Here is a 20,586-nt window from a genome sequence, read left to right as displayed (position 1 = left end):
CTCGTTCTTGCTTTCTCTCTCTCTCTCTCTCTCTTCTGCTTCTATACTGAAAAATTTGGAGGTTGGGCCTATAGTAATTCCAAAAACATGCATTACACACATACTAACTGTGACCTACAGAGGCCACATCTACATGAAACAGTGACTGCGCAGTTGTTACTACAACATCATTTACTACTTGCATACCCAAGTATTAAGTGACTGTGCAGTAAGTGGTGTTACTGTGTAATAGCATTCTTGAATGGCCTCATAGTGATGATGACTGTGCAGTAGCTTACTACTGCACAGTAGCATGGCATCACAGTTTGTACCCCGTGACACTGCTGTACATTAGTAACAAGCTTCTGCGCAGTAAGCATCTTGTGCAGACACGACCAGAGATGTATAAAAAATGAAGCATGTTTTTGGAATTACTATAAACCCAACTTCCAAATTTTTTGGTGTACAGGTAGAAGTTAGCCTTGTAAGATCTGGGCCATTATGTACCATTTATATATATAAACTGTGAACTACAGAGGTCATTAAATTTAACCTTTTTATCTTTTAGTTAATATTTTTTTAAGCAGTCATTTTTACATGATGTCCTTTACCCACTTGACATGGGTGCATCATCCTTTGCTCCAGTATTGCAGTGCATTCATGGAAGAGGAGGTGTGGAAATAGGGTTTGCAGCTGCACTGCTTTTATATTGTATTATGTGGCTAAATACAGACAGTCAAGACCAAGCCTGAATCAGTCCAGTCTTTGCAGGTTAGTCTAAGCAGCACAGATTAAATTGAAACAGAAGTGACAGGCATTTACCTTTGATTCAGGAAGTGCAGCCACATGCCTGCCTGCAGTGACTCAGGTCAGAAGAAAGGGGGGAGCTAGACTATGGTTCTCTGGCTGTGTTCACTTCCTTTTCCTGCTGCCCCTGAAGTTTCTGGGATTTGCAGTTCAGAATTACAGCAGCAGGACTCTTCAGGGTTGTTCCTCACTTCCTCTTCTTGCTTCCAGGTGCCCCTGGAATTTCTAGTCCACAGTTGCAGCCAGCAGTAAGTTTGAATGGGGGAAGGGGTGTTTAACCCCCCTCCCTGGCCCTAGACCCCAGCCAGAAGTTTCATAAACTGGTTTGACCCTAATCAGTTAAGTCTGATACTGCATTCAACCAGGTGTATTTTAAACCAGTTTCAGCCATTTTGAAACTGGTTAATGTGCACTGAACTTCTGTTCAGTTACAGGTTTAAAACAATTTCTGATCACTTATGCCAATTTATGTGTTACTTCTGTTCCTAGCCTGTAAGTTGATTTTGCAAGATACTTTAACATGCACCTGTATGTTGGAGCAAGTTTATACCCTGTAAAAGTAGGACTCTGCCACTGCCTATTATTCATTTCATTGAATTGGAGCTGGGAGCAAATTATTCTGCTAGTCCAACTCTTCATGGAGGACTCCTTCCTATGGTCTGTTTTTAACCTAATTCAGTTTTAAATGGCCCAAAGGAAGTGCCTTTTTCCACCCTTGAGAAAATACTCCATTGTCTAATATATTTTATTAAATCAGTGATGTTTCCTTTTTCTTTCTTTAATTATATTACTGTTATCTTCCTAAAGCATAATGTCTTCTTCTTTTGGGTAACCCTTTTGTACCTTTCTAGATAGTTATTGTTTTTACTTGGTGAGAGCTTAGCCAAGCTACTATTAAGTTCAAGGTCTGTCTGTGGTATAAACTGGTGTGCACAGATCTTGTGAGCACCTCTCTGCTCCGAATATTGCATTTTAGGGTTATGCTAAAACATTCTATGTATTTTATGAAGCATTTTATGGGGGAAGAAAAGCCAGCAGTTGCAAAGCTTGGGAAGAGACTGTAGTAAGGCCTGACAGCATCTTTCTACCAGAATCTTCTGATAAAACTGACTTTTCAGTCCCAGTAGTCTCCTATAATAAAAGACTTGAAGAAAGGCGATCAGATGTTTGGATTGTCATCATCACCATTTCCCTGTAAAGCTTCTGTCCTAATATCAGCCAACATCACTGATCTATGCCAAGCATGACCCTCTATTCCTAATACAGGTTAATCATAGTATCTGAAACTTCAGTACTGTTATGCATGTCATATACAAGTTTTCAATATATTTCTAATTAATAGAAGACATTAATGACTGAAGAAGTATTGATACTGGACTTATCAGCAAGAAGTTGTCTTCAAGACACTAGACTTAAATGTTAAAAAGTCAAATTCTCCACCTTTTTCATCAATGACATTTTACTGAGGAGCACAACTTATGTGTTTTAGACTTCACTGTACTGCAGGTGGCATATATGCTTATCCTTTTTCCTTTATAATACTGTGCATTTAACTAGTGAAGAGCTATTCTGCGTTTGTCATTCTATGGGGAAGAGATAAAATGTGTAATTTCCTAACAGATGTATAATGTATTATACACCCGTTTTATCTGGGAGAAGAAGAGAAGAGAAAAGGATGATATTAAGTCTGTTTAACAATTTGCCAAGGACTGATTATACCTGCAGAATATAAGTATTATATCTCAACAGGGGACTGAAATTTGATGGACTGTTAGCAGTCCTAGAAGATGTTAATGCTAGGTTAAACCTCTCTATACATTACTTTTCCTAAACCATACATTTTTCTTTTTCCTCCCGTTAGTCCCAAGTGCTGTACCACTTGAATCAATCCAAGGAAACACTTTTGAAGAGAAGATCTTTCTTCAATGGAGAGAGCCAGTGCAAACATACGGTGTGATCACTTTGTATGAGGTACATTGCCTTTTCATCTAGAGCTTTGATTTTAAAAAAGTGATGTCTTAAAAATGTCTGTATATTTCACAGAGTAATTAGAGTACTTGCATATTAGATTGTTTGGATTGAGGTACACAATAAGATACTGTGCTTCAGTAAATACAGCAATGGATTGTAAATTAACTAATAAATGTGCTCCAACACTTGGCACTTCTCCTCTCTAGGCCTCTGTTTCCATTCCCTCTTTCCTTTTCTGTATTGGAAGTTTTGATTTTAAGTAAGGGCACACCAATAGAGATTTTTGGGGCCAATACAAATAGCGGATTTTTAAGGAGGCATATTGGCCAATACCAATCCAATTTCCAATATGCAGCTCTTCAGCTTGAAGAGCTGCGTCCAGCTGGTAAGTCTGGTGTGGTAGAAGGGATGTGGGGGCAGATCAAGGCTCCTGCAGTGAGGGAGGGAATGGGGCTAGGGCTGGGGCTGTGGCAGGTGCTGACCAGATGGTGCAGGGAGGGGTACAGGATAGAGCCACAAGTGGCTTATCTGGGGGGCACAGGGTGTGGCTCATTGGGGAGCATGGCAAGGGAAGGGGGCAGCTCCCACCACTCTGTGTGGCACATCCAGTGTTCATCTGATGGCTCCCACTGCTGCTACCACTGCTCATCCAGCAGGGCATGTGCCCCCAGATCTGCCTAGCCAAGAAGAGCCTGCCTCCAGCCTGGCCCGGCCCGCCCTGCCCCCGCAATATTAAAAAAGTACATGATTGGCTTAAGAGCATTAAAAAAGAAAATGATGAGTTTTTTCTTAAAATGCCATTTAAAAAATACATCAATCAGAACACAAGTTAATGAAAAATAAATCTACTGTAGAAGAAAATTGCTACAAACCAGCTTTCAATATAAGCAAAACTGCAGCTGTTAAACCTGGGTGATATATTGTTCTGTCTAGTAATGCACATCAAATATTTGAATGATAGCAAAGCAGATCTCAGTAAAATGTTTAAAAAATAGGAGAGAGAACACAGTAGTGATAGTCGTCATGACATTTATGGGAGACTCATTTCAGTAAGCCTATTGTAATCGAAACAAGCAGGTGCAATTTAAAAAAAATAATCTGGTATTTTGTTAATGCAAATTCAACAAAATTACACGTTGTTAGGTTTCTAAAAGTTGCTGCTTCTCCTCATCTGGAACCTTTGCTTGAATACCTTTCAGAAAATCTGACAAAAGACCACACAGATTAAGCTGTCAGACTGTAATCACAGTTAAACCTCTTACCTGACCTTACTACTAAATTAGTATTGAAATGCTTAAAAAAAAAAAAAAAAAAAAAAAAAAGGCTCTAAATGAGATATAAGAAAAAAGTTTAATGCTATTAACTATTGATTTAGTTTTGTAGGCTGAGTTATTACGAAGGGGTAAAATGTTATGGAAATGTATGAGTTGGCTTTGGTAGACCTAACCTTAAACCATGATGAACCATCTCAAACAACTGCATGTCAGAATAGTTAGTTAATAAATATTGTTACTTTGCTGATTCTTAGGTCTTATTTGTACAAAACATACATTAGCAAAAAGTTCCTGCTTAAAATCACACATACATAACCTGATTGCTGAGAAATTTACACTCTTTGGCTAAGTACAGACATTTGGGGATGTTAAATCAGGTTCAAAATGGACGCCCGATTTAAAATTGGCTTGTCTTGGTGCCGACTTTACACTTAAAGACCCGGTCTCAGTGACCAGAAATCAATCCAAACCTGTAACAGTACAGACATTCCATGAACACAAACCGGTTTAGAAATTGCAGATCCCAGTTTAAGATAAACCAGGATCAATGCCATATGAAACTTACTTGATTTAGGTCAAACTGGTACATGGAACTTCTGTACCCTTTCCCTGTATAGCCCCAGGGCTGGGAAATCCAGCCACTGGCCCCATTCCTGGGGCTGTACCTTTTACTCCTTCCCCTGCCCCTGCCTGTACCTAGCTGTTTTTTGCCCCCCTGCAAGTCCCCCTCAACTCCCATCCTGCAAAGCTTCAGGTGCAGCCATTTTTGCTAGTGTTTGCCACTGTCAGAGCCAAGCAAGTAAATCCTTTGGGGGGGGGCAGGAGGGATGTGGTAGGTTTGCCAGTGAGGGTCACAGGGCTAAAAATAGCCCAAGCCCTCCTGCAGATGCTGTGAACCACGTTGATCCAGCCAGATGCTCCTGGACCCATGCAGCTCCCCATGGGTCATGCTTGCCTCCCCACCACACCCATGGATCACACCTGCCTGCCCACCCATCCTCTGGTAAACCCCCAATTTTTCCCCCTAGCCTGCTTGCCTCCCCTCCAACACTCCCAACTTACCTGAAATCAGATGGCCCTTCTGAATTGATTTAACTTCCCTCTAACACTCCCAAATGTCTGTACCTAGCTTGAGGGGAAACTCTTTTCTCAATACACATATATAGTATACATCAGCTGTAGTAGGTGTTGCACAGACCTGTTAAAAAGAGGAAATTAACAGCCTAACTATCCTTCCAAAGTGTTTGGGAACAGAAGAGCTTTTGCACATCAAAGTACTCCAGTAGCACTTTAACAGTGAAAAACTAGTGCAAAGGGAAGAAAACATGAATATCTCCTCATGCTAGGTGTTAATTAAGAATGCAATCACAGAGAAGATGGTAATCGCAGTAGAAATCAGATATCATTAAAATTACTTTGATTTTTTTCATGAACATACATAGGCCTACCATCAGTTTGACTCAATCACCTCAGGTCTTGTTCTTTCTAAATATGCCAAGTAGGTAGTGGACCTGGCCAGCTGAATGTCACAGCAGGTTTTTGCTGGCATGTGGCTTCGTTTCAGAGGTTGGCACTCATAGTATCACAGGAGCACTGTGCCTATGCGAGAAACTTCCTGGTTGCTATTGTGCAAAGCGGAGCAAAAAATGATTCAAGGGTCTAGTCCCTACTGCAAATCCAATGGTTTCAACAATTTTTGAAAAACAAAAACTCAGCAAATAAAAGCGAGCCTTTAAATGTAGGTCTGGTGTTAACTGGTATAGTGTGGTCTACACAAGGTTCTTTATTCTGAAACATCTTCCAACTGCTTACATCAGTGTAGTTCCTGAGTTGGTAGCAATGAAAGGAGTGCTACTGTAAACAAGGAAAAAGCCAGTAAACCCTCCCAAGTGTCAGCTTGCATACACAGCGATGAAAGTGCCCACATGGCTTTTTCTAAATTAGCCCCCTGACCATTCCAAGGCATATATCTGCATCAGTGGGAGGTTTTTTAGATATTTTCGAAATAAGACAGCTTGGAGAAGATAAAGCTTTACTAAACGGGGAGAGGAGCATACTGAAAAAATACAGGAACAGTGTATTGTAATTGTAACCAAGCAAGCTACTCTTTTTTTTTTTTTAATGAACGGGTTGTTTATAGTGGAATAATTTAGGTCCTTATAGTGCAATAGCCATATAGCCAATTCAAAATTTCATGAAACAAACATAATTAACAGCTAGCACATGGGTCACAGAATTTGTGACTTCCTGGTTACATTTTAAATGAAATTGGAAGGGGATGTTGAGGAATCTAATTAAGAGTTCCTGTGTTTGCTGGTTAACTCTTCCCTACCTCTGTCTCAGTCTCTGTCTCCTGACAAAAATGAAGAGGGTTGGTTTGGTCTGAAATCTTTTTAGATCAGTCCGTGCATGAAAAATTTAAAGATTCCTCATCCAAGTGCAACTCCTGACAAAAATGTATTTGTATTTTGTCTTGAATTGATCTGTTTTCCTGGGCACTAACACGTGCCCAGGATTCTGTTCCTATAAGGCAGCCCATAAACATATTTTCATTGATTTAGAGATTTTAGGGAGTTGCAAATATTTAATCATTTAAGAAGGGTTAGTGATGCATACTGCACCTGTCACACAGTCCCATAGTTAATATACACAGTAAAAGTTCCTTGCCAAAGCTTAAATGTCTCTATCTAAATATTGCTTCAGATGTCTTCTTAATTATAATAATATGGTGTAAATCTAACAGAGAGTGTCAATTATCCTTTTATATACTAATGGTGCTCAAGTTAATATGTGAAAATTTATAACTACAACTACCTATTTAAAGGGGGGAAATTGAGTTGTTATTTTTAACTATTTTTGAGAGTTTCTTTTTAAAGTTAATTCAGATCTTGAAGAAGTCAATAATTTACTACGAGAAAATTATACAGCATTTTATTCTGGACTTGAGGTTTTAATGAGAACACAAAAAAAGTGAAAGGAAGGAACTAAAAATACAACATTTGGATTGCATATATTATTGAAGGTATTTTTCCCCAAATTGAAGAGCTGAGTTTGGTTTACTGTACTACCTGAAAATTTACAACATAGCAATTATAATACATAAGCTTCAGACTCAAATATAAGTGTCATCTTTTTTGTGAAGAATTCACCTAAAACTGCCCTTGTCATCTAGTGAAGATAATCTTATTCAGAGCAAGGTGTAATTATACTAAAAAAAGATCAGAAATGAAACTATACCTTTGTCACTTGCTTATCTGTTTTTCCTAGTTATCTTTTTTGTTCAAACCCAGCAGTAATATGGCTTCAGAAAAAATAACATTGTGAAAGCCAACAACTTAAAGGTATTAGATTAAGCCTGAACCTATCCTTTACTGTTGTAATCTAGCTGCCTCTAAGTCCCTGTATCTATACAAGTAATAACTCATAACAGTTTTGGCTGAGTCCCTATGTCCCTTCATTGGATTCAGGATTTGAAGAGTATAAGAGAGTAAGATAGCTTATCATAAAATGTCTGACAGTGCATACATCAGAAGGGTTTACTGGATAAAGATGAAATCTTTGTCCATCTCCTTGAGATGCTTTATAACTTTCTTATTCTTTTGCAGATCACCTACAAGGCAGTCAGCTCCTTTGATCCAGAAATAGATTTATCCAATCAAAGTGGAAGAGTCTTAAAGCTAGGAAATGAAACCCACTACTTTTTTTTTGGACTTAATCCTGGAACCACGTATTCTTTTACCATTAGAGCCAGCACAGCTAAGGGGTTTGGGCCTCCAATCACAAGTCAATTCACCACCAAAATATCAGGTATTTAATTAAAGACTATATCAGTTCCCTTATGGTCATAACTCTTGGCTTTTTGGGGGGTTTTTTTGAGTTTTTTTTCTTTTTCTTTACCTTTAAAAAAAACCAAACTTTTACATTCGTCAGAAAGAAAAAAATAAGGTTTTTTTTCCCCTGAAAGTGCTAGATAAAGTGAAACACTAATGTTTTAGAAAAACTTTCAGGTGATTGAAAATCAATCAGTTCATGTCTACTTTGAAATTCTTGTTTGGATCTGCAGTTTATCATCCACAAAACCATATGAATAATGTGGGTGGAGTCAGTGTTAGCAGCTGTTGTGACTTTTAGCATAGGGTATTTTGGACATGATGCTGAGGGTTCCATTCAGAGCTCATTGAGCCTTGACACGATTCTAAATTAGTACAGTAGCAGTGCTGGAAAATCTCTTTAATGAGCCATGAACAATTGAGACTATAGCAAAAAATGCTAAACATCTAGCGTTAGCTTAAAAAGTGTAGGGAACTGCCAGGCTGCATGCTGTCCTAACAAATGCTTGGGCTGAAGTGGATATGAAACTGCATTAGAGAGGAATGTGAAGACGGGTGGTTTTCAGATAGTGGGAAAGATGACTATGACATTTCTAAAAGCCTCTGTACAATATTTTAAAGCTGTCTTAGGCACAGGAACATTTTATTCCTCGTGGTTGATGGAATGCAATACTACTACGTATGCTAAAGTGCATACGTGATGGATAACCAAATATGTTACAAAGTTCTATAATAGAAACCTCTGTATATTCAATCTTTTGGCCATGTTTCTGGGAATTAAGCCAATAGTCAGATGCCATGTGGTCTTGGAAGAATGTTCATAAAAACTTGCACTAGTTATTTTTTTTATCGGTCTTCTCTTTTTGGAAAATGTAAAGCAAACTAACCAGGGGACTTTGTTTATCATCTTGTTTCCCGGATATTCTCATTGTCACCTTTTCTGCCTTTTTTGTTGAGTGATCAACATTGAAAGCTTTATTCTGTAGCAATGAATTACTTGAAGAAAGGACAGTGAATGGAAGTTAGAAAATATTATTCATACAAGTTATTGTAGGGATATATTCAGTTGGTGATTATCAGCTAAGAAACATTCTTAATAAAAGCCATGAATATAATTAGTGTCAGAAAATAAAGACTGTGTCCAGTGCTCTACTCCATGATGTTGAGTAAAACTTTTGTCTGCAAGAAATTTGCCCGGCTGCTTGCACTGTAAGTGTGAACTAGATTGGCAGAGCCAGGCCTTTGTAGAATGGGAAGAAGGTACTATTCAGAGAAGAGAAGAACTGAGATAAAGGCTAGGGACAGACATTTGAAAAGCCTGAGCCTGAATTGATTCAATCTTTACAGGTTAGTTTAACCTGGCTGGGCTAAATGAGTTTTGTAACCAGACAGACATCCCAGAAATGCAGGCATATGCCTACAGTGGCTCAGGCTAGAAGCCAGAGGGTGCTAGAGCAGCCCTCCCTTCCTTCCACAACATGGAGCTGAGGGGTGTGTGGCCAGGCTGAGGCAGGAAACTGTGATTAGCCTAGCAGGGAATTGATAACAGTGTTTATCATCCAATTAAAAAACAACAGAGGGACATTACCAGCTACCTGTTGATTCAGGATGGACTGTAGCCAGCATGTGGTCTGCTAGCTAACACACAGACAGCTCTCTGCGGGGCAGAGTGAAGAGGCGAATTCGTGTTTAGCAGGGAGTGGTGAGGGGGAGGGAGAGAGCAGAGGTAAAGGGCCAGCCCTGCTGTGGAGCAGAGAGCTTCACTCAGCCCAGACAGCATGCTCGGGGTGTCTGATTTATCTTAAACCAGCAAGGGTTCTGGGACAGACATTGCATAAACCAGTTTGAGCCAAATCAGTTAAGTCTGATGCTTTTCAACCAGGATTATCTCAGACTGGTTTCAGCCATTATCAAACTGGTTTATGTGCACCGAATATCTGTTCTGTTACAAGTTTAAACTAGTTTCTGATCACTTAAACCAGTCTATGTGTAATGCCTGTCCCTAGCCGTAGAGAACAGTTCTAGGAGTTTACATTGCATTACACATGTTTTGAAGTGGAATTGCTCCATACAGCCAACACCACTTGGAACCCATCTGGTCACAGTCATCAATCCAACCAGGATTAGGTTTATCAATGGTTTATGGAACATCGCCAGGGAAATCTTATGGCTGGGATTTTTGAAGGAGCTAAGGGTGTTAGCCACACAGGTCCTATGGAATTTAAAGAGACTTGAGCCTACCTTCCTTATGATCACTTAAACCCCCTGTTTAAAGTGCTATGGGAAATAGTGCCGAAGATTCAGGTAGTAGAACTTTTTTTTTCATTCTGTGCGCCAAGCAAATGTCCCGGTATGAAGCTTTAGGGCCATTTGTTGCTGTCACAGCTTTTGATATGATGTAAAACCAGTATTCTTAATGCTAACAATGTAAATATCCCATAGCACTTTCTACAATAAATGAGGTATTAATGCTGCATGCTGGCCAAATTCCAGTTGAGGTAATTGGATTTTAATTTTTCTAAATCTCTACTTCTTTTTCAGTTGAATAAGAAATCCTTGATTTCCTGTCAAAACTTGAGGACTGTTACTATTCACTGTTAAAACAGCTGCCATAACTACAAAGTTGTCTTAATTGCAACAATGGATAAAATGATCCATCATAGTCTAATAAAAAATCTTTTCTCCCAAAATCAGCCCTCCAAAATAGGGGTGTTATTCCTAAGCAGCAAAGCTGCTTTTTCTTTCCTGAAATAAAAGCATGGAGATGCTGCATGTTAATGGCTGCCAAAATGGCTCCTGCTTCTCTCTGATCTAGCCATCAGAAAGGGCAGAGTCCTCTGTTAGTCCTGTCTCAGAAATTTGTAATAGCTATTGACTGAGCATAGTAACTTGTGCTGGAGGAGGCAATTGAGGTGGCTCTCAGGCCAACTAAAGGTGATGCCACATGTTCAATTTAACACTAAGTGCAGTTAAAATGCAAGCAGATGTATATTTAAGTAGTTTAGCATGTGTTAGGTGCCTTTTGGTTGTTAGAGATTTGCTCCCTTTCAGGCAAGTTTTATCTCTTAACACCCGCTATTCATGGGTTTGGCATTCACGGTTTCAAGTATTCATGAATGCTGAACCTGCATCTTAAATACACTTAAAGGAGCTCCTCGGAGTTCCGTGCTTGCCGTCACCAGACTCCCACTGCTGCCACTGCGCTGCCGCCGTCACCAGTGCAGCCGTGCCCCGCCCCCAGCCTCCAGGGGCGCTGCGTTCATGAACGCAGACGGTGTTCATGAATGCAGTGCCTTATTCACAGATTTCACCATTCGCAGGGGTTATGAGAATGTATCCCCACAAATGGCAAGCATCTCCTGTACTAACTTTAGGTTACTACGTTCCAGTGATTTGCAGTTGTTGCAAATGAGTGTATGCCACCACTCCAACACGTACATCACAACATTTCAATAATTTGCCACCATTGCAAGTGAATGTGTGACAATGCCCTAAGCTGTTGTCTGTTATAGTTTGCAGTAGCTTGATGAGACTTGTGGCATGAAAGCAACATTTTATTATTTCTAGGAACTTATATAAAAAACTAATTACAGTAAAGTAACAGGCTCTCTACTGCCTAGCCTTCCAGGGGTGCAGCCTTGACTCAGTCACTGTTAGGACTTAACTCTATCTTAGTCAGCTACATCTCTAGAAAAAAAACATTTCTACAGTCTGCTTTCCAAAATCAAGATCCAGGTCTTATTTGCGGGATAATCTGTCACTATTCTTTCTTTTCAGTGTTAAATGTTGTCGACATGAGGTAGTAGCACTTACAGGTGAACCAATGCATCAAATGTAGTGACACATTTTTTAAATAAACTGTTAAAGATACAGTTCATTAAAAAATCAAACAAATATGGAAATAATGAGCATATTTTGCCTCTGTTTTGTTTGTTTTGTTTGTTTTAGCACCATCTATGCCACCATATGAGCTGGAAACACCTTTGAATCAAACTGACAGCACTGTGACAGTCCTGCTGAAACCTGCACAGAGCAGAGGAGCTCCTATCAGGTATAGAGAGGAATAAAACTTTACAAAATTAAAACTAAATTGATTAATTTCTTGAATGCATTTCCTGAGGATTTTCTACAACAGCAATCACGGTCTAAATCCATGTCTGTATTAGCTCTAATTAAATTAAATAACTGGAGAAAATGAAAGTGCTTTGATGTTTGAGTGTTCCGGTATTGTTTAAAGGATTTGATTCAGATGCAAGTGGCTTGTTCTTTGAAGATAAGGAACAAAGCCACAGTGCTGTAGTGTGGGTGGTTTCTTTACTTCTTTTAGGTAATTGCTTATTGCAGTGTTATGAGTTCAAGGGCATATAACATTTGTTTTTATCTTGAGGTGTTACGTTTTTACTTCACAAATATTTAAGATGATCAATTTTTACCAGGGGAACGCATAAAAAATAGAATGTAAGATTAATAATAATTTAGTATGTCCAGTTTATTAGGAACAGAGGCTGAAAAACCAATAGCTCAAATACTAGAGATTTCTACCACCCATTAATATAGTTATAGTTTTCACATTGCTGTGGTTTGTATTTGACAGTTTCTGTGTACAGTGATTAGAAAAAAAAGCAGCTGTTTTTCAGAGTAAAGTGAGGAATGATCAAATTACTTTACATGAGAATCATTCATGAGATCAATTAATTAAAATCATTAAGTTCCTGGTTGCAGAAATTACAGATTTTTTTAAAGAAGTTTTGGTTTTTTGTTTCCATCAGATAGACTAAGAAATGCTCTTATTACTCTAAGGAAGAGATTACATCCCAAATGAAGACCTGTCAAGGTGTATTAGTTCCACTTTGATGTTGTAGTTTTTGATAATTATAGTTCATTTTAGAAATATCATTCTGGTTTATCAGACATGAATACAAAGGAATATTGAATTGCATGTTATTATTTAATGAGAGGATCCTGTGTTTAATTAGATTATTGGGAGAGGTTATACTGTAGGTAGTTGTTAAAGAAAGGAAAGAGAGAAAAAAATGTGTAGGCCTATTTTCTATTTTAGCATAATGTTTCATGAAATTCTCTCAGGAACATCCGAAGCAGTTGAAAAAATTTAAAGCAATAAAATATACTATTATTTGAATTGGACTGAACAGAATCACATACAATTTGCTCTTTTTAGGTACCCTGTGTAAAACCTATGTTTTAAATAATTTTTGGTTCAACTTATGCTGCTGTATGACAGTCCTTCTGAATTACAAGCAAATGAATTAGGATTCCACAGCATGTTAACAATTGGGTATGTTACAGCATAAACACAAACATGTTTTAGATCATAAATAAAAAATAAGTTCAGTTGCCTTCATCTACCCTACTAAATTAAAGGCAGTTGACTCCTAGTAGTACTGATAGACTGAAAATCAAAATCATAATGCAAAGGAGCTAGTTAGGAAATTTTTAAATGCCACATACCATTAGTGGGTAGGGAAATAGAGGGAGGGATTTAAAATAACATCACACTATGGAGCTGGCAGAACCACATGAACACATGACAGTAAATTTACAAAGCTCTTTTGCAGCAATACTTAAAATTAGTGCTGGCTGTGAAGTAGTAGTGTAAATAAAAAGTTAAAGAATAAAAATTAAAGTCAGGATTTCTTTCATACTTTTAAGGTTTTATTGTGCTTTATACTTTCACACATAATTTCATTGCACAGTTTCCGGAACAGATTCTTGTTTATGGATTTTATTTTTTTAATCTATATTCATTGGCTGTTGAAAATTTTGCCATACTTCATTTATGCACTTCACTAAGTAAGAGGTTGTCTATTGATTCTGCTACAACCACCCAACTAGGTTGATGCAGATTCTTGGAACTGCACTAAACTTTCAGTGTAAATGATTGTTGTCATTTTATTGATCAACACATCAGGAATGTCACATAAAATTCTTTAATTCTTGAGATGGATAGGGAGAGCACAAAATCTAGCATTCAAGTCAGTGATGCTTATGCTCAGGGTCACATGGAATTCTGACTTCTCTCCACAATTAAATGTTTTATTTTTGTAGAATACATTTAAGCTGCCTTATTTACAATGCCTTCACCAACAACCATAATATATGCTAGAAATGCTTGCTGTTTATCAATTAAAGGTTGTCCCAGAGGGTAGTCTTTATCAAAATGTTCAGGCACCTCTGTTTGCAACTGCACAATAGTTATAGAAACCAAGTAGCATACCAAGAACATTATTTAAGCATATTGTACCAGAGGTTTAATTCAGCAAAATATTTCTTGTTTTCACTTCAGTTTTTCCAGTGTGTTTTATGGACATTGTTTTGTAATTGAATTTCTTTGAAGCCATAATTCATTTGATAATAAGGAAAATGTTCACTCGTTTATCTGTTAAGTCATGGGAGACTTCAGCTACCCTGACATCTCATTGGAAGAGCACTTGGCCAAATCTGACTGGTCACAAAGCTTCCTCACTTGCACTGACAAGCTCTGTCTGACTCAAGAAGTCTACAGGCCAACAAGAGGTAAGGCGCTGCTGGATCTGGTTCTGGCCAAAGGGGATGATCTAGTGAGCGACCTAAGGATCAAAGGGAAGCTAGGTGACAGTGATCATGAGTTGATCACTTTCTGTATCCATCGCAAAGCTGGCAAATCAGTAAGCAATGCAGAAATCCTTGACTTAAGGAAAGCTGATTTCCACAAGCTCAGAAGATTGGTTGTCGAGACCCAGAGAGATCACAATCTAACAGGGAGGGGAGTCCATTATGAGCAGTCACTCCTTAAGGACACGATCCTAAAAGCACAAAGGAAGTCCATTCCAGCCTGTAGGAAAGGTAGCAAAAGGGCTGGGAGGCCCCCTTGGTTCAATAGGGAACTAATGGACCTTCTATATCTGAAAAGAGAAGCTCACAAGGGATGGAAGTTGGGAAATACCACTAAGGAGCATTAAGCAGCACTGGCCCAAACCACAAATCCTCCTTCAGATACATGAAAAGTCAGGGGTAAAAAATGGGGCAACATTGGACCCCTGCTGAGCCAAATGGGGCAGCTGACAGCCAACACCATTGAAAAAGCTAATCTCCTCAATGATTACTTTGTGTCAGTTTTCCACCAGTCCAAGGGGATCACCCTGCCTGACAGGACCCACAGATTACCAGGGTAAGGGCAATCATATGCCTATAATTAGTAAAAATCTTGTAAGGGAACAGGTTGAGAGGCTGGACATCCACAAGTCAACTGGCCCAGATGGAATGCACCCAAGAATGCTAAAATAGTTGGCTGACATTGGAGCACAACCAATGGCCAGGTTATTTGAGAACTCATGGTGCTTGGGAGAGGTTCCAGAAGACTGAACGAGGGCCAGTGTGTTGGAAGGAAGATCCAGAGAACTATAGGCCAATCAGTTTAACCTCAATCCCTGGAAAGATCTTGGAAAAAATCATCAACGAAAACATCAACGACAGGCGAACGGAAGGCAACATTCTGATAGAGAGCCAACATGGTTTTGTTGCAGGTAGGTCTTGCCTGACCAAACTCATTTCCTTCTATGATGAGGAGATGCATCACATGGACAAGGGAGAAGTGGTTGATGTCATATACTTGGATTTCAAAAAAGCCTTTGTCTTGGCCTCCCATGATGTCCTCATGGTAAAGTTGGGGAATTGCGGCCTTGACAACCTTACGGTCTGATGGCTGGGGGACTGTTTCTATGGTCAGACCCAGAGTAATAGTCAATGGAATCGAGTCAACATGGTGCATGGTGACTTATGGTGTCCTCCAGGGCTTGGTACTCTGACCAGTACTTTTAATATATTGATAATAATCTGTATTTGGTTGTCAAAAGCAGACTGGCTAAATTTACAGATGACACCAAGTCACACTAGAAGATAGGCTGGGGATTCATGCTGACCTGGACAGGCTCACAAGGTGGGCGGATCAAAACCTGATTACATTCAACACAGAGAAATGCAAGGTGCTCCACCTCAGGAAGAAGAACCCACATCATACTTATAGGCTCGGCAGTTCTATATTCACTAGTGCCATGACTGAAAGAGACTTGAGGGTCATGATTGATCACAAGATAAACATGAGCCACCAATGCAATGCTGCAGCTGGCAAAGCAAATAAAACTCTGGCTTGCATCTACTGATCCTTCTGAAGCAAGACCCAAGAAGTCATCCTTTCCCTTTACCCAGCCTTGATGAGGCCACAGCTGGAGTACTGCATCCAATTCTGGGTTCCACACTTTAGAAAGGTTGTGAAGAAGTTTTAGAGAGTTCAAAGGAGAGCCACGCATATGATTAGAGGTCAAGAGAGCAGGCCTTATTAGGAGAGGCTGAGATGCATGGGATTCTTCAGCCTGGAACAGAGAAGGCTCAGGGGGACTTCGTGGCAGCCTATAAGTATAAAAGGGGTGTGCATCAGGAACTGGAAGAACATCTGTTCACCAGGGCACCCCAAGGGAAGGCAAGTTCTAACTGTCACAAACTGGTGGAAGACCCTTTTAGACTGGACATAAGGAAAAACTTACTTTCCAAGTCTCCAGAGTCTGGAGTAGACTCCCCCAGAAGTAGTGCAAGCACCTACTCTGGATACGTTCAAGAAACACCTGGATGCCTAGCTTGCTGAGGTCATCTCACCCCAACTGACTTCTTGCCCTTTGGCAGGGGGCTGGACCTGATGATCTCACAAGGTCCCTTCCAGCCCTAACATCTATGAAATCTATGTTAACTAAGCTAGATAAAATGCTTGTAATCTACCTAACTTCAAATTTTAGAACTTAGAAATTGTTTTTACTATTGTGGATTTCGCTCAGCAAAAAATTTAAAAGACAAGTTTTATTTAAAACCACATACTTTCTAGGAAAATATATTTACGGAATACACTGTCACTCAAAAATGCTTTAAGAACAGTTAAATTAATTGTTTATAGCATATGGAATTTAGTGAAGGTAAGGAGTCAGCTTAAGTGTTAGGCTAAACCTGAAGCAGAAAAAGCATGACTACTATTAAGTAGGTGATAGTATGTGAAGCAAAAGCGGGTTCCAGGACACTAGAAGTGCTCTGGCACTGCATTGTAAATTAGAGACTCCCTCAGCCCCCAACATGCACACACAAAAATCCATGCTGAAGAGTTTTATACGTAACAGGAACATGTGTTTCCCTGGGAACAAATAGCACTGGCATAGAATCATATCATAGAAGTAGGGTCAGAAGGGACCTTGTAGATCTTCAAGTCCAACCCCCTGCCTGGGCAGGAGAAAAAACTGGGCTCAAATGATCCCAGCTAGGTAGGCATCAAGCCTCCTCTTAAAGACCTCCAGAGTAGGAGCCAGCACCACTTCCCTTGGAAGTTGGTTCCAGGTCTTAGCCGCCCGAACTGTGAAGTAATTCTTACAGATGTCTAATCTAAACCTACTCTCCAACAATTTATGGCCGTTATTCCTTGTTATGCCAGGGAGCGCTAGGGGAAACAAGGTCTCTCCCAAACCCTTCTGGTCCCCCCTAGTGAGTTTATAGACTGTCACCAGGTCCCCCCTCAGCCTTCTCTTGTGAAGGCTGAACAGGTTTAGGTCCTGCAGTCTCTCATTGTAGGGTCTGCCCTGTAGTCCCCGGATCATGCGAGTGGCCCTCCTCTGGACCCTCTCAGTGTTGTCCACATCCCTCCTGAAGTGGGGCGCACAGAACTGGACACAGTACTCCAGTTGTGGCCTGACCAGTGTTGCGTAGAGGGGGAGAATCACCTCCTTGGCCCTACTTGAGATGCTCCTGTGGATGCATGACAAGGTGCGGTTAGCCTTTCCAACCGTGACCTCGCATTGTCAGCCCATGTTCATCTTGGAGTCAACAATGACTCCAAAATCTCTTTCTGCCTCCGTGCTCTCAAGAAGGGTGTTTCCCATCTTATAAGTGTGCCGCTGGTTACTACTGCCCAAGTGCAGCACCCTGCACTTGTCAGTATTGAAACACATCCTGTTTTTGCTAGCCCACCCCTGTAACCTATCCCAGTCCTGCTGCAGTCTTTCCCTCCCTACTAGTATGCTCACCTCACCCCAAATTTTGGTATCATCAGCGAATTTAAACAGGGTGCTTTTCACCCTGTTGTTCAAATCGCTGATAAAGAGTTTGAACAGTGCGGGCCTGAGGACCGAGCCCTGGGGGACTCCACTGCCCACTACTCCCCAGGTCAAATATGACCCATCCACCACCACCCTCTGAGTGCGACCCTTCAGCCAGTCTGCTATCCATCTAACTGTGTAGGCATCAATGCCACAGTCGCCCAATTTTTTAATGAGGATAGGATGGGAAACTGTGTCAAAGGCCTTGCTGAAGTCCAGAAACACTACATCCATGGCGAAACCTGCATCCAAGGCTTTTGTGACCTGATCATAAAAGGCAATCAGGTTGGTCTGACATGACCTGCCCCTAATGAAACCGTGCTGGTTGCCCTTGAACATCATCTCTGAGGCCGGCCCATCGCAAATGTGCTCCTTGATGATCTTCTCAAAGAGTTTCCCTAGGATTGAGGTAAGACTGACAGGCCTGTAGTTGCCCGGGTCCTCCCTCCTCCCTTTTTTAAAGATGGGGACCACGGTGGCTATCTTCCAATCATCTGGCACCTGGCCTGAGCACCATGAGCGCTAGTAAAGCTGTGCCAAGGGCCCTGCAATAACCCCTGCTAGCTCCCTCAACACCTTGGGGTGAAGAGCATCTGGACCCACTGATTTGAACACATCCAGCCCCTCCAGAAGCTCTCTAACTCAGTCATCCCCAACCTGAAGGTCTGAAGGCATTCCCCTCAAGTCCATCTTGCATCATGGTGGGGAAGTCCCGGTCCCTGCCCAAGAAAACAGAGGTGAAGAGTTGGTTAAAGAGGTCTGCTTTCTCCTCTGGCACAACCACCAGATTGCTCAGAGGATCTTGCAGGGGCTCCACATTTCCTGGTGCTTTCTTCATCCTCCCTATATATTTGAAAAAGGACTTTTTGTTATCCTTGATTTTGGACGCAAGTCCTAGTTCTATGTCCGCCTTAGCTTTCCTGACAGCCCCCCTACAGGCCCGAGCAGAGGAGGTATACATCCCCCTTCCACCGGGTGTACACCGCCTTTTTGTCAATCAGGCATTTCCGTACACCCTTGGTGAGCCAGGGGGGCTTTCAGGCACTCTTGCCCCCCTTGCTTTTTGTTGGGATGGTCACCCCTTGGGCCCTGAGTATCGTCTCCTTAAGGAACGACCACTCATGTTGGGCACTGAGTTCCCCTGCCCTTGAGAACCCCAGCGCCTCTCCCACTAATCTCAACTTGCTAAAGCTGGCCCTTTTGAAATCTAGGGCTGCCGCCTTGCTGCTTGCCCTTGACACCCTGCACTGGATGGTGAATTCCAGCAAGCAATGATCACTATCACCCAGGTGGTCAAGGACCTGGAGGCCCCTTACCATGTCGTTGCCTGTGGCCAGGACCAGGTCCAACAGGGCATTTCCTCTGGTGGGACCGTGCACCTCCTGAATTAAGTGGAGGTCCTGTATCAAATAACCTCCCTAGGGTTGTCATACTGAGATTGGGGTCTCTGATCCTGGCACTTCATTGGAAGCCAGTGCTTGATGTGGTTGATGAACTAGTCTCTGTTAAGATGAAATAATAATTTTATGGTTTGATATTCTTTGATTTGACCATAACTGTATACAAAGTATAACTGAGCACCAAAAATTATTGAAAACAGATTTTCTGAGAGTTCTTTAAATATCAGTGTTGCTGCTTTTAAAACTTTTAGGGTCTAAAAACTGTAAGTATTCATTTGAATTTTGAATGGTGACAGTGGTGTTAACACAGTTAAAAATAGAAGGGAAATTCAAATTAACAACAAACCCTAACTATATGTACTTGTCAACTAGGGGAAGTGGTAAATATATTCAGACTTGCTTATTCACATTAGTTCAGCTTCTACCTTACCTACATGACAAAACTAAGTTTGCCCAATGTTTCAAGAACTGCAGGGAGGTTCAAATACAAAGTCAGATTTTATGCAGGTCATAGTAAGAGGTGGAAAGTAATACCCATTGATTACATTTATTTTATTTTATTCAGTGAGATGCTTCTAGTGACCCCTGTGTTTAGGTTGTCTGACATGAACTATTACAAAAGATTCTTGTGACCTTTTTTTTTTTTTAGAGAAGTTTTGCAATTCCTTCCTGGTTTACTGCAAGCCTTTGAAACTTGGCAAGGAAAAATATATTTTCTTTGTCCTGTAAAGTCCATTCAGGTTACCTTAGTAATGAAAGGAATCTCATTACTTCCTTTCTCTCCCTTGTGTAGTCAGCAAAATATTGAAAGGATGGCAAAACAAAAAATCTTACATTTTCTTAAGTTTTGCATTCATGCTGCTGCCTATAAATAAACAGCATACTCTGCAATGAGAACACCTGACAGTTACTAGCATAACTGTAGCAAGGGCTGGGGGAAGGAAAGATCAAGGGAGAAATAAGTTTCCTCACTTTGGAGTTTCTGCAGCTCCTTCTACCACTTGCTCTTCATGGTCCATGAACCTTCCCAACTCTGGAGGCAGGTAGGGGGTAGGGCTTGGCTTCCTCCAATTAAAAGTTTTAACTATTGTATTTACCAGAATCCAAGACAACTTTGAATTTAAGACAACCCACCCAATAATGCGATTCTGTATATGGAGAATGTATACATTTGTTATAGACTCTAATTATCAGAGGA

General features: G+C 40.6%; 1 protein-coding gene across 6 annotated transcripts in view; it reads left to right on the top strand.

Moving 5' to 3' along the window:
* PTPRM (protein tyrosine phosphatase receptor type M) overlaps nucleotides 1-20,586 on the top strand; it is a 745,518-nt gene that overhangs the window by 424,387 nt on the left and 300,545 nt on the right. For all 6 annotated transcript variants that reach the window (XM_090039711.1, XM_090039716.1, XM_090039712.1 and 3 more), the window contains exons 9-11: nucleotides 2,648-2,757; nucleotides 7,637-7,838; nucleotides 11,810-11,912. In XM_090039711.1, coding sequence (XP_089895837.1) covers nucleotides 2,648-2,757; nucleotides 7,637-7,838; nucleotides 11,810-11,912 — 415 coding nt within the window. The remainder of the gene's footprint in view (nucleotides 1-2,647; nucleotides 2,758-7,636; nucleotides 7,839-11,809; nucleotides 11,913-20,586) is intronic.

The sequence above is a fragment of the Crocodylus siamensis genome, chromosome 3, assembly GCF_052110815.1.
Source record: "Crocodylus siamensis isolate JL-2025a chromosome 3, ASM5211081v1, whole genome shotgun sequence".
In the NCBI taxonomy this organism is placed as follows: Eukaryota; Metazoa; Chordata; order Crocodylia; family Crocodylidae; genus Crocodylus; species Crocodylus siamensis.
This window is presented reverse-complemented; position numbering and strand designations above follow the sequence as displayed.